Source organism: Mizuhopecten yessoensis, unplaced genomic scaffold, assembly GCF_002113885.1.
Source record: "Mizuhopecten yessoensis strain PY_sf001 unplaced genomic scaffold, ASM211388v2 scaffold7597, whole genome shotgun sequence".
NCBI classification, from domain to species: Eukaryota; Metazoa; Mollusca; class Bivalvia; order Pectinida; family Pectinidae; genus Mizuhopecten; species Mizuhopecten yessoensis.
This window is the reverse complement of record NW_018407127.1, coordinates 135,212-149,493: the sequence shown is the minus strand read 5'-3', so window position 1 is coordinate 149,493 and position 14,282 is coordinate 135,212. Positions and strand designations below refer to the sequence as shown.

Sequence of the window (14,282 nt, the reverse complement as noted above, 5' to 3'; positions counted from 1 at the left end):
ATCAAATATACCACTTAGTATAGACGATATCAGAGGTAGAACAAGAATAATGTTATGGCTGCATCAAATATACCACTTAGTATAGACGATATCCGAGGTAGAACAAGAATTTTTTAAATTCTTTATCTTCCTATATTATGACATTTATTTTCCATATTTTCACAGCAAGCTGTAATAGATATACAAGTCAACAAGGCTTGGACAAGGCTTGATCTATACAAACTTTGGTCTGTAACAATCTATATCTATAGATCTATTGTCTATAATGTATAGATTCTAAATTCTATGGCTAATAACGGTATGTGTCCAGGGCACAATTGTAAAACAAAACACTTTGATTAAGATACCAATATTTTATTCACATTTCTATATGCATATCTCTAATCAATCTAATCTCAAATAGCCATGTTAAAGTTCCCTACAAAAATCACAGTCTTTCCAACAACAGAATCAGAGACCACCAAGTATTTCAGAGATTACAGATTTGTTTTAACATAGCATTGCATGCCATCACTATATGCCCTTACAGTAAATTAGGCTAGGGCTAGCAATAACTTTATCATTTCTGTACTTTGAGAAAAGATTTTTAAGAAATTTCTTCTTTTAAAATAGTATATCTTACGATAAGTAATGAGACAAAAATCAGTTGTCTGATTTTTTCAATGGCAATCATGGATATATATGAGAAGAGAAATCAATCTAGATGAGTTGACGAACAAGTGAAAATAAAAATACATTTATGATCATAATAAAAAAGTACATGAAATCCAAAGTAACAACAATGAAAATCTCTCGTTAACATCTAAATCCCTCATTATCCCACCCTATCATGATTTGTCTGATTAGGAACATGATGAATTGACATTAAGAAAACGTCACTCTCGACATCGGTTACCGAGTCTGTACACAGAAGCCGAGTTTCTTTTGATTAATCGTTACAGTAACCAACACCTTCATGGTTGATCCAGTATAAAGCTATCACATGGTCTAGTTACTGCTTGTCTGAATTACCAAACTCTATTTTAATTCCTTTTAGATCATTATTTTCTCATCAATGCAACTACATTCAACTGGCATACCAAACATGCGTCCACAAGATAATGTATTCCTCTTTTACAAACTGAACACGTTTTGTTCGATAGAAAAGAAAAAAAACAGATGGCAATTTTTCAACTGAACAGAGAATAAAACACAAAATTTATCTCCATTCAAGCCTAATGTTAAAACAAGGCACAGTCTTGAAAATGTAGACTGTTAAAAAAAAAGTATATTTGTATGTGAGAAAGTTGACATGTTGCACGATGAAGATAAAAACTATGTCCGTCTACAGTGACCACACAACAATGTTAATGATGATTTCACAATGAAAACTTTGTTCCTCCTTTTCTTCCTCCTGTCTTCTCTCTAGAACGGTCCTCCCGAGTACTTTTTTACACTGCAAAACAAAACAAATCAGAATTACTGGTGTTCCGATCATAGAGTCATTCAAAAACAATGAGGGCTTTATTTAGGAACATTTATTGAGTCACTTATTGTAAAACTGAACCAAAAATTCTCAATGTAAAACTTCTTTTCTTCTTCGGTTCAATACTTTGCAGGTTTTCAACCAATTACAAACTGCATGAGTTTTACAAATTATACAAATATTATAATATTAAACATTATTGCCACAGGATCATATTTTTCATCATATTTTTTGCCAAAAGATAATGTCTACAAACATTTAAACCACACAAAAAATAGAAGCTTTACAATATACTAGAGAAGGATATGGTGGTCTGGATCAGGAGAGATGTCGATATGGTCTGACGGAGAGTGTCGGCCTGACTCTCAATGCTATCTATCTAGGGCTGGCTGGTTCTGGCCAGTCTATCATTAGGGAGAGGATGAATCGAAATGGATAAACTACAGTATAGCACTTTACTTTCACTGGGACAAAGATTCCATATCCCACAACAATACAGTGACTTACTCAAGGAGTGTAAATCTAATGTCACATCAAATAAGGTTTCAGAATATTCCAAAGTTTTTTAGTCATAAAAGTAATTGAATACAGCCTAAAAAGTTTGTAAGTTTTATACATTAACAGATGTAGAAGACTACACAGTGGAAGGGTGTACATTAGGTAGCTAATCTTGTCCTGTACCAGGGAGGTTTTATACCTTAACAGATGTAGAAGACTACACAGTGGAAGGGTGTACATTAGGTAGCTAATCTTGTCCTGTACTGTACCAGGGAGGTTTTCTTATAGTAATTTTAAAGATTAATGTCCTTTCAGGGAAATTTTGCGGACAAAACTGTTCCAATCTGAAGCTTAAACAGTATTGCACAAGACTGGCTTCTTGTTTGCGTATATAGATTTAACGAGAATGCAGTCTACTGTGGAACATTGTGGGACAGGTGTGTTAGATAAGAATGCAAGCCCTCCTACGGCTGGTGCCGACTAGAAAGCCAGTAGCTGTTAGTGGGGTAAGCTGCTAGATACACACATGGTCAGGGAAGATAGCGATTCATTGTTGGATAAATATACACAAAACAACAAAATCACTAGTCTTCCAGGCCAGACGTGTCATGTTAATAGGAAGCATTCCATCACCATCATCAGTCACCAGGCAAGGGGCAGGGGGGCATGCTCTACAGTATACATTAGTTTAGCTTATAAAGGGATATACAACGTACATATGATGTTATCTGTGCCATCGTCCCAGGATTATGTTACTCTGCTGGCTAAGTTTCCAGCTAGGTCAAATCACATATATTCTCCACTCAAATTGATTATGATGTTGAGATTGTTAAAATAATATCATAAAAATTTCTGTCAACTTCACAAGTCATACTCTATTGTATTACTCTAGCCAAGTTGTCCCAGGAAAACACTAGTTTAAATATGTATGTCAACAAAGGCAACAAACAAAAACAATGACATTTGATGACATCTATTTTTTATAATTTTAAATAGAATACAAGTTTTCGTGGAAACAAACTGTGGAGAGTACTAAAATGAGGTCTAGCTTGTGACACTGTGTTAATGTCCATGGGAGTCAAAATGACGGGGATATACAGGAGTTTAGAAGTATCAGCCAGCATTAATTCGCGAAATTAACCTTTTAAGAAATAAATTAAATAGCAGAAGGTACACTGAGGAAAAAAGGTACAAATATATAATTATCATCAGCTTGCAAGATCACCAATTTTGTATTTGCTCCAGCTGAAAATGTTAATGTTTTTATAAACATGTTAGTTGGAGATTCAGGCTGTCATAGCGCTGTGGTTAGGTGGAGCATGCCACAACTTCAGCAGTAGATGGAAAGGCAATCAAGCAAGGATGAGAGTCATTAGTCGCAAACAATGAACCATCACCAAGCAATCCTGCACCAACCATCACCAGCACGATAGGGAAATTGACATCAGGTGGACAATAAGAACATTGTTTTTAAATAGACACAAACAGAGCCATTTTAAGATTACAAATTGGCTGCTAAATACTGGTTATACAGAGAGCTATTCAATGATTACAAATCTAGGTACAAGATATACAGGACACAGACAGCTGTTTAAACATTACAAATCTAGATAAGCCAGTTCTTAACATTGACAATCTTAATTCTCAGATTGGCTGTTCAAGCATTTTTCAATGTTTAAATAATATAGATGACTATTCAGCGATGTTACTTGGACTTCTAACTTCCTGTACCGGTAAGTACGAGGATGTATTGATCAATATACTTAATAGGTTATCATATAAATCTATTTATATAAGGAAGGAGCAGTTAGGGGAGGATGAATTTGGTTTGTAGATGTTGGGGTTGGGGTTGGGGCTGGGGCCTAAGTACAAAGTGCACTGGAAATACATACTGTGTTATCATAAACGGTCAATGAAATGATGACTCCAAGCCCTTCACTCTAAAAGTAAAATTAGATGGTTTATTTCTTTTTATTAATGAAAAAAAGATAGATTAACATCATTGTTTACATCTTAAGGTGTTCAACTGCGACTAGTAAACCAACATAAAAATCTTATCTACTATTACCTAAATCACAAAAATACATCTTATTTCAATTATTATTCTAAAATGGATCATTATTGTGAAGCTGCTTTGTAACAGCTTCAGTATGGTCTGCAAATACTTGAAAAACTAAGCTTTAAGATGACTCAGCTAAATTTCACTTCACAGAACTCATACATGTGGTCATAACACAATTTAAGAAATTAATAGCAAAATGTCTTTGTGATGCAGTCAGCTGGTATGTCAAGAGCTAAGTCAATGCCACGGCAACCAGTTATTATGTCAAGAGCTAAGTCAATGCCCCGACAACCAGTCATTATCTCAAGAGGTAAGTCAATGCCACGGAAACCAGTCATTATGTCAAGAGCTAAGTCAATGCCAAGGCAACCAGTCATTATCTCAAGAGCTAAGTCAATGCCACGGCAACCAGTTATTATGTCAAGAGCTAAGTCAATGCCACGGCAACCAGCCATTATCTCAAGAGCTAAGTCAATGCCACGGAAACCAGCCATTATCTCAAGAGCCAAGTCAATGCCATTGTAAACAATAATTCTCCTGTTTTAACCTTGTTTGTCTCCAACACTCATTTTCTATCTGGTTTGTCTCCAACACTCATTTTCTATCTGGTTTGTCTCCAACACTCATTTTCTATCTGGTTTGTCTCCAACACTCATTTTCTATCTGGTTTGTCTCCAACACTCATTTTCTATCTTGTTTGCCTCTTACACTCATTTTCTATCTTGTTTGTCTCTTACACTCATTTTCTTATGAATGCATTTATAAGTAGAAAACCACACTTAGTACCATCATGCTAAAAAATCAAGTTGTTCAACATCACAGGTCTATCATTACCATGTTCAAAATCCAGAACCTATACTTGGCAATGGTGATAAGTTGTAATGAGACTACAACACTCCTGGACAGAAAACTTCCGTTGTCCATAAATCTAAACATTTCTCCCAATGCCTTCCAACCACCCCTAAAACCGTAACAAATTGAACTTCCTCAGAATGCCTTCCAACCCCCCCTAAAACCGTAACAAATTGATCTTCCTCAGAATGCCTTCCAACCACCCTTAAAACCGTAACAAATTGACCTTCCTCAGAATGCCTTCCAACCACCCCTAAAACAGTAACAAATTGAACTTCCTCAGAATGCCTTCCAACCATCCCTAAAACCGTAACAAATTGAATTTCCTCCGAATGCCTTCCAACCACCCCTAAAACCGTAACAAATTGAACTTCCTCCGAATGCCTTCCACCACCCTTAAAACCGTAACAAATTAAACTTCCTCAGAATGCCTTCCAACCACCCCTAAAACCGTAACAAATTGAATTTCCTCAGAATGCCTTCCAACCACCCCTAAAACTGTAACAAATTGAACTTCCTCAGAATGCCTTCCAACCACCCCTAAAACTGTAACAAATTGAACTTCCTCAGAATGCCTTCCACCATACCTAAAACCGTAACAAATTGAACTTCCTCAGAATGCCTTCCACCATACCTAAATGGAGCTACCATATCAAATTGAGCCCTGCACCATCTCCAAAACCAAAACCCTACTAAACTGATACCCCGGGATAAGCCCTGCACCATCTCCAAACCCAAAACCCTACTAAACTTATCCCCCGGGATAAGCCCTGCAACATCTCTAAAACCAAAACCTTACTAAACTTATACCCCGGGATAAGCCCTGCACCATCTCTAAAACCAAAACCTAACTAAACTTATACCCCAGGATGAGCCCTGCACCATCTCCAAAACCAAAACCCTACTAAACTAATACCCCAGGATGAGCCCTGCACCATCTCCAAAACCGAAACCCTACTAAACTTATATCCCAGGATCGATAAAGCAAACATCCCTGAAAAAAGCAGCCCTCCAACAGGCATAAAACCAAAATTTATCATCAAATGTATCTCTCCTTATCCCTTAAATCGAGCACTTGTGATTGAGCCTTCCACCATCAGTAAAACAAAAATTATTTACAGATTTACCCCAACATTCCTAAAATCAAGTATCTGTGACAGTCCCCCATTTCTTAAATCAAACATTCCCCAATCTGTCCTCTTCAACATGTATTTTCAATTTTCTAAACTCGGTTACTGCACTTCTTTCTTAATCAATTAAACACACACACACACACACACACACCACCCCCTCCTCCTCCTTCAGAGCACCCACACTATCTGCCATACATCCTCCCCATCAACTACTCACGACTGCACGTCTAGCTGTGAGTACTACTCGTCTCTAGTAACCCCCTATTTCTATGAGTCACCGTCGGGTTACCCACCTCATCTGTAGGAGGTACTGTGCGTTCTGTATCTGATCACTGTTTCCTGTGATCGTGATGATGCGGTCGCTGGAGCCTGGCAGAGCTTCGTCTATCACTACCTGGGCATTAGACTGACGCCTGATCTCCTGGATACGCTGCCCTCCCTTCCCGATGATAGCTCCTGCCAACTGTACAACAATCAGGTATTAACTAACATGAATTTGTTAATGATATCATCGATATAAAGGCATTGAATTACTTTCTGATGATCAATTGTCTTAATATGTGTACTGCCTATATTGCCAATCCCACTTTTTGTGGCTGCGAGATGTACATCCTCCTGTCAGTGAGGGTGTTTTATCATTATATCACACCTACACTTTCCTCAACATTTAAATGAGATAATGCACCTGTTATTGTTTATTTCACATACTCAACTACTTGTGAATCAATCATTTGGAGATCACTTGTGAAACAGAAAGTATTTATGTAAATTAAGTTGTCGACAATTCTGCCACCACCGACATATTTCCAGGTTCACATCCAATCTATCACTTTTCATTTGAAAGATTATTACTGGGAAATGCACACATTGTTTTTCGGCCGAATTGATATCTCCGTCCTGATGTCCTTATCTCATGACTTATTCACAAATTTTCACAAATCTTAAGTTATTCCACCACTGAGTTGTCTCAGAAAAAACTCCATAGACACTAATTTAGATGAGAATTGAAACATCCATGTTCTTAAAACAACTCATTAAAAGTTGTTGAAACATTATTTCATCCGAAACGTACATCTCTTATATTTCTCCTTAAGGTTTCTTCAAATGCAATTTTACCAGATCTTGAGTAGTAAATGGATATGGCTTGCTTTATTTATGTTGGAGTAAACAGGACAGTTATTTTCTGCAACTTACATCTTTTGGGATAGTAACTTGGGTCGAAGACGAGTTGTTTTCACCAAACATCTGGCCCATACCTCCCTACAATAAATACAAGACACGATGAAAATGGCATTGAGGTTAATAACTTTAATTCCATTAACTGCCATTTGAAGAGCCTGTAACTGCCATGGATAATATGCATTTATAGTCAAATGAATCGACACTAGATTAATATGGTGAACATTATTGCAATATTCAGTGCTAAATATTATGCTAGTTGTTACCACTGACAGTGTTTTTTTTAATTTCATTGTTACCCTTTGTTACTGATTGTGTTCTAGTAATTTCATTGTTACCCTTTGTTACTGATTGTGTTCTAGTAATTTCATTGTTACCCTTTGTTACTGATTGTGTTCTAGTAATTTCATTGTTACCCTTTGTTACTGATTGTGTTCTAGTAATTTCATTGTTACCCTTTGTTACTGATTGTGTTCTAGTAATTTCATTGTTACCCTTTGTTACTGATTGTGTTCTAGTAATTTCATTGTTACCCTTTGTTACTGATTGTGTTCTAGTAATTTCATTGTTACCCTTTGTTACTGATTGTGTTCTAGTAATTTCATTGTTACCCTTTGTTACTGATTGTGTTCTAGTAATTTCATTGTTACCCTTTGTTACTGATTGTGTTCTAGTAATTTCATTGTTACCCTTTGTTACTGATGGTGTTAGATATTTTTGTAACCCCATGGTAACACAATGACTGAGACTTCCCACTGACCGTGTTATCCTGCGTGAAGTTACAGCCGTGACCACCACTGGTGTTACCACCTCCGTAACTACCACCACCAGAGTTGTCGTAACCCTCGTCATAACTGTTGTCTCCTCCGTAGTTGTCATCACCGTACCCGCCATCTCCTCCATATCCTTGGAAGAAAGACAGACAGTTAGTACAACCCAGCTATTACATTTCTTTACAAGTTGAACAGAAAATAATTAACAATGAGAAACATCTGACCCTGTTTAAAATGGTTGTCATGTTAAAATAAAATCAGGAAATAATATTTCTTTTGAAAACTATTAACTTATTCTGACAATTATATGTTTTACTCGATCAATTATATATTTCACTCTATCAATTATATGTTTTATTTTATCAAAAAATAACACAAATGTCACACAGGTGACCACTGTAATTTGTAACATTTTCACCCCATCATTTTCAACCACTGGTGTTTTAAAACAAATCTGTCTTGTGTTTACTTTCTGTATGTGCCGATATTACCTTGTGTTGAATGCCCGTGTTTTCTTACTGACACTGCATTTTTTGTTTTACACCCTTAGTGAATTAATGGTCAAAAAGGTTGAAAAGGAATAAGATAGGGGTGAAAATGTCCCTTTCACAGTGTTTGGTTTGATTAAAGGGACACACTCTGTGATGTCAAAACAGACATACATATACTACTTATGCCAGATAAGATTCAAAGATCATTTTCATTTGATTAAATTATCAAACTATAATTTAAGTCTAAAATGTGTCCCTTTAAAACAAATTAAAGAGGTTAGTTTGGAATCAAAGGAAGTCAATGACCGACATTATTGGGATCACATACTGCAGAATGCAAGAATTTGAAGATATGTAAATTTGTTTTACAATTTTTTTCTTCATCTGTTATATTTTGTTCTTCTCTTTTTTTTATAGTATCGTTTTATTTTTCATTTTTTTTTTTACCAGATGAAACTTTATAAACCCAAAATATCATATAATCAAAACTTGAAAAGCATTTGAATATTTGGAGTGGAGCATTAATATACGGAAGCTTTGCCCCTTTCTGTCCGTCATGTGTGTCCTCACTCTGATTGGTTGAGTAGTCTGTTCCCTGCTTGTTACCTCCCATGCCACCACCACCCATGGTGCTCTGGCTTATATTGTTGCCACCCATGCCACCGCTGCTGCCGCCGCCGCTGCCTCCTCCCATTCCACCACTTCCCATTCCACCTCTGTAAAACACAATGCAAATCATAAAGTTATGTTTGGTAATGTTACTGACTATACTATATTGAGTTCTGCTTGTTAACTCCAATGACTATACTATATTGAGTTCTGCTTGTTAACTCCAATGACTATACTATATTGAGTTCTGCTTGTTAACTCCAATGACTATACTATATTGAGTTCTGCTTGTTAACTCCAATGACTATACTATATTGAGTTCTGCTTGTTAACTCCAATGACTATACTATATTGAGTTCTGCTTGTTAACTCCAATGACTATACTATATTGAGTTCTGCTTGTTAACTCCAATGACTATACTATATTGAGTTCTGCTTGTTAACTCCAATGACTATACTATATTGAGTTCTGCTTGTTAACTCCAATGACTATACTATATTGAGTTCTGCTTGTTAACTCCAATGACTATACTATATTGAATTGTGCTTTTTTACAATCAAATGTGTTCTATTTTAACCTAAAATATTCGGACTGACTGTTCAAACTTTCTTCAAATGGTTTTACAAAATTTCATTTCGGAATCAAAATCTTTAAAATTGAATTGGTAAAAAGACCCAAGCCTTACCCGAATCCTCCTCCGCGGCCACCTCCTCTGTTAGGTCCTCCCATACCGCCACCTCTCATTCCTCCCATGCTGCCACGCATGCCACCCATCCCTCCTCTGCCGCCACGGCCACCCATCATACCGCCGCCGCCACGACTGCCACGACCTCCCATGCCCATATCTCCCATTCCCATTCCCATGCCAGGCCTGAATAAAACAAATATCGATATGAACTGAGATATCTTTACTCTTTTTTAAGTACTGTATATTTACATTACAATGCTTATTGGTGAGAAGAGATAAAATTACCGATATAACAACCCAATACATTTTTTCAACCATCTCTGAATAAAGGGAAATAAAACTGCTCTTGTTCCTTTCACAAATACAATTCTTCACAAGTAAGTTGTAGGGCAGAAACAAACGGTGGACACAAGTCAAACTTACTGAAACCTAAAATGACAGACGCTTTAAAGCCATCAGATAAAGCATGACATAGAATGCACAATGCTTTGTTGATATACACACATCAATCATTTGATATGGATGAAGATTAACAAAAGTTCTATTAACCATGTAAAACCTCTTACCGACCACCTCTCATGCCCATTCCCATGCCCATGCCTCTGGAAGCTTGTGGCGCCCCCCTGGGTCCTCCCTTGCCTCTGCCACCCTCTGCTGAAGTGTAACCTCCATACTCTGCCACCACAAACTCTTCCCAGTACATAGGATCGTACGGCTGGTTAGGTCCCTTGGGGGGAGCCTGTAAAACGAAAATGACTTTACATTATGAGCATTTCTCCATATTTAGTCTTTTATTTCATGTGTAATTCTTAAATGTTATCTGTTGTACTTTCTTACATTGACTTCAGGATTTTTTAAATCATGTCACGATGACAGTACACGAAGGCCAGTATAATAATTGAATGAGCTCTACCTGGTTATGTTTTCAGTTCATCAATAGGATCTCAGACTTAAGGATAGGTTAAGACTTACGGTTTTAAGGAGCTGATGGATAGTGTCAACACAGTTGATGACCACTTTGGGTTTACCTCCGATGGCCACCACACGTTCTGTCGACTGTGGGCAACATTGGGAGTAGACTTTGATCTGAGCTCCAGTTTTCTAAAAATTTAAAGAAAACAACAAAAATGGTTTGAGGTTTGACAACTTTATTTTGTAATAATAATATGCTATCCCATCTTATATTTGGCAAATGGGGGCGACAAATGTTCGAGTACCCCCCCAGATGAATATACATGTAAACTAGGCTGGAGGTGGTCATGACTGTGGCAGTAGGGCGGATACCTAGTGGAGAAAGTAGGGCTGTTACCTACTTGAAGTTTCATGACCATGGCAGAGCCCGAGACCAGAGGAAACTGAAGTTGCAGGGAGGAGAGATGATTGGAGAGAGTGCTGCCAACCCGACTGTTAACCAGTCTTTACTTATGGCAGACACGTATGACAACAGTATAACAACATCCAAACAACCTTTATTCTAGCTCAAATAGTCACAATTTCACATCATATTAACCAATTTAACCAATACATCTACAATATTTTCCAAATCTACATATTTAGGAATAAATTATTTATTCAGAATAATATAATTATAGGATTTATACTTCATGCCAAGTTTCCCCACGGAGATGGGATTGAAATTTTGAGAAATTTTCCCACAAAACATTAAGAATTCCTCATTATGATATAAATCTTTCCGTGATTTTAGAGCAGACTGCTGTTCCTGACAAGTGACCTTTATGAATTATGGATGATGTCTGTACCTCGCCCAAGGCATGCTGGATCCCCAGGAGCACTGGTGTCAATATGATAGACGGGAATCAATGGAATGAGTACAGGGAGTGATACATCTGAACCAATATTTTCCTAATGGTTAAAATAATCCATCAGGTCAATGGGGTCATACCTGTCATCATCCCACACGATAACAACGAATGACATTCAATGGGGTCATACCTGTCATCTTCCCACACAATAACAACGAATGACATTCAATGGGGTCATACCTGCCATCGTCCCACACAATAACAACGAATGACATTCAATGGGGTCATCCCTGTCATCGTCCCACACGATAACAACGAATGACATTCAAACTTAATTCTTCAGGCTATACAATACTGCATCAGCGTTCAGAGTTCAAATAAATGATCCTTCCCATCCTAAACGATTCCCAGTCTTACAGTAATAATGACAGATTTACACAAGATTAGCGAGCGATTCCCACTGTCTTACAGTAATAATTACAGATTTAGACAAGATTAGCGAGCGATTCCCACTGTCTTACAGTAATAATTACAGATTTACACCAGATTAAGGTTTGGGAGACAGTAAAGATACAGGGTTGGGAGACAGTAAAGACACAGGTTTGGGGGACAGTAAAGACACAGGTTTGGGGGACAGTAAAGATACAGGTTTGGGGGACAGTAAAGACACAGGTTTGGGGGACAGTAAAGATACAGGTTTGGGGGACAGTAAAGACACAGGTTTGGGAGAAAGTAAAGATACAGGTTTGGGAGACAGCAAAGACACAGGTTTGGGAGACAGCAAAGATACAGGTTTGGGAGACAGCAAAGACACAGGTTTGGGAGACAGCAAAGACACAGGTTTGGGAGACAGTAAAGGCACAGGTTTGGGAGACAGTAAAGGCACAGGTTTGGGAGACAGTAAAGGTACAGGTTTGGGAGACAGTAAAGGCACAGGTTTGGGAGACAGTAAAGATACAGGTTTGGGGGACAGTAAAGATACAGGTTTGGGGGACAGTAAAGATACAGGTTTGGGGGACAGTAAAGACACAGGTTTGGGGGACAGTAAAGATACAGGTTTGGGAGTCAGTAAAGACACAGGGTTGGGAGACAGTAAAGACACAGGTTTGGGAGAAAGTAAAGATACAGGTTTGGGAGACAGGAAAGATACAGGTTTGGGAGACAGGAAAGATACAGGTTTGGGAGACAGGAAAGATACAGGTTTGGGAGACAGTAAAGAAACAGGTTTGGGAGACAGTAAAGATACAGGTTGGGGAGACAGTAAAGATACAGGTTTGGGGGACAGTAAAGACACAGGTTTGGGGGACAGTAAAGATACAGGTTTGGGGGACAGTAAAGACACAGGTTTGGGAGAAAGTAAAGATACAGGTTTGGGAGACAGCAAAGATACAGGTTTGGGAGACAGCAAAGACACAGGTTTGGGAGACAGTAAAGGTACAGGTTTGGGAGACAGTAAAGATACAGGTTTGGGTGAGAGATGTGGAGGAGGACAACATTAATCTATTGTAATCTTCTCTTTGAGTTATAATGGCAATGACATTCTGTATTAACAGCGAGTCCATCTTACACTGTGCATACTCTTTTAATTAAAGGGAAAAGGCTCATCTATCTTCACATTTACAAATCATTTCACTTATATATTTGGCAGTATGCTGATGATACAATGGTCAGTAACAGCAATCATGTATGTATTGTATTTACGTTTGTGGAAAAATTGGCAAAAATGATAAGAGCTGCAAGTTTCATGTTATACAGTATCGGGGGAATGGAGAATGTGTTTCCGGGAATGGTACTGACCTCTCTGAGTTCCTTGATCTTGAATCCAGCACGTCCAATGATACATCCAGCCTGACTCTGGTGGACCAGCAGCCTCATCTCGCAGTCAAAGTTTTCATCTTTGTAGTTTTTGTACTACAACAACAAACACCACCATGTACAACCATCCTTCAAGTAATTTGTGACTTCAGTCAATTTTTATAAATAGTAATAAACTTTTCAATATCTGACTTAAAAGTATGTAATAAAATTTCTAAGTTTTACACGAATTAAAAGTAAAGCAAATCTTCCAACTATTTTCTTTTATTACACTGCAGGCTTGGTAATCTTGCACATTTCAAAACATCACATTCCTGTGGAAAACAAATATATAATGAATGTTTAAAAATCTATTTCAGATTTAAAGACAAATACATTTATATTATCAAAATATTGTTTTCACATTATAATTGGTTAAGATAAACATAAGAATGTTGCTACCCCTGTGCTTTTTGTAATGTTATACTGTCCCCTAATTATCTTACACACGCTCCAGATGTGACAAGTCATGTGTCTGGTGTAAGTCTGCTCCAGTTCAGTACATTACTATGACATGTTCTCGACCAAGAACACGATCTTTAATCGGTGACTTCAGCGAGGCTACTACTTGTGTATGTAGTTTAACGATATGCAAGATATCAGAACTGGCTGTATTAAACATTTTTATCATCTAGAATAAATATGAATTTAAACATCAAATATTTTGTATTAGAATAAGAAGGAAGTTGTTAGTAGTGAACATTCGAAGGAGGTGTCAAGCAAATGAGGACAGAACATGGAAAAAGGAACAATACCGAAGTAATTAAAATACTGAAGTCTACATTGGCTATCATTTTGCGTTAACTTATCGTTGTTGATAAATATGCACTTATTTCTAGACCAGCTTGACTGCTCAAATAAATCGTTGTCTGATGAATTTTAACTAAGTTGATTTGGGTTAACAAAGCAGAACA

At 37.4% G+C, this 14,282-nt stretch overlaps 1 protein-coding gene across 7 annotated transcripts in view; it reads right to left on the bottom strand.

The window, feature by feature from the left end:
• Window positions 1-338: 338 nt before the first annotated feature.
• Window positions 339-14,282, bottom strand: part of LOC110453995 (heterogeneous nuclear ribonucleoprotein K-like) — a 60,592-nt gene continuing 46,648 nt past the window's right edge. For 4 of the 7 annotated variants that reach the window (XM_021503270.1, XM_021503273.1, XM_021503271.1 and 1 more), the window contains 10 exons: window positions 13,312-13,425; window positions 10,724-10,852; window positions 10,318-10,490; window positions 9,749-9,934; window positions 9,024-9,169; window positions 7,950-8,095; window positions 7,205-7,270; window positions 6,304-6,473; window positions 3,856-3,903; window positions 339-1,435 (listed from right to left, as the gene is read on the bottom strand). In XM_021503270.1, coding sequence (XP_021358945.1) covers window positions 3,873-3,903; window positions 6,304-6,473; window positions 7,205-7,270; window positions 7,950-8,095; window positions 9,024-9,169; window positions 9,749-9,934; window positions 10,318-10,490; window positions 10,724-10,852; window positions 13,312-13,425 — 1,161 coding nt within the window. In that variant the 3' untranslated portion in view covers window positions 339-1,435; window positions 3,856-3,872. The remainder of the gene's footprint in view (window positions 1,436-3,855; window positions 3,904-6,303; window positions 6,474-7,204; window positions 7,271-7,949; window positions 8,096-9,023; window positions 9,170-9,748; window positions 9,935-10,317; window positions 10,491-10,723; window positions 10,853-13,311; window positions 13,426-14,282) is intronic. The other 3 variants (XM_021503272.1, XM_021503277.1, XM_021503275.1) reach the window with 2 other exon arrangements.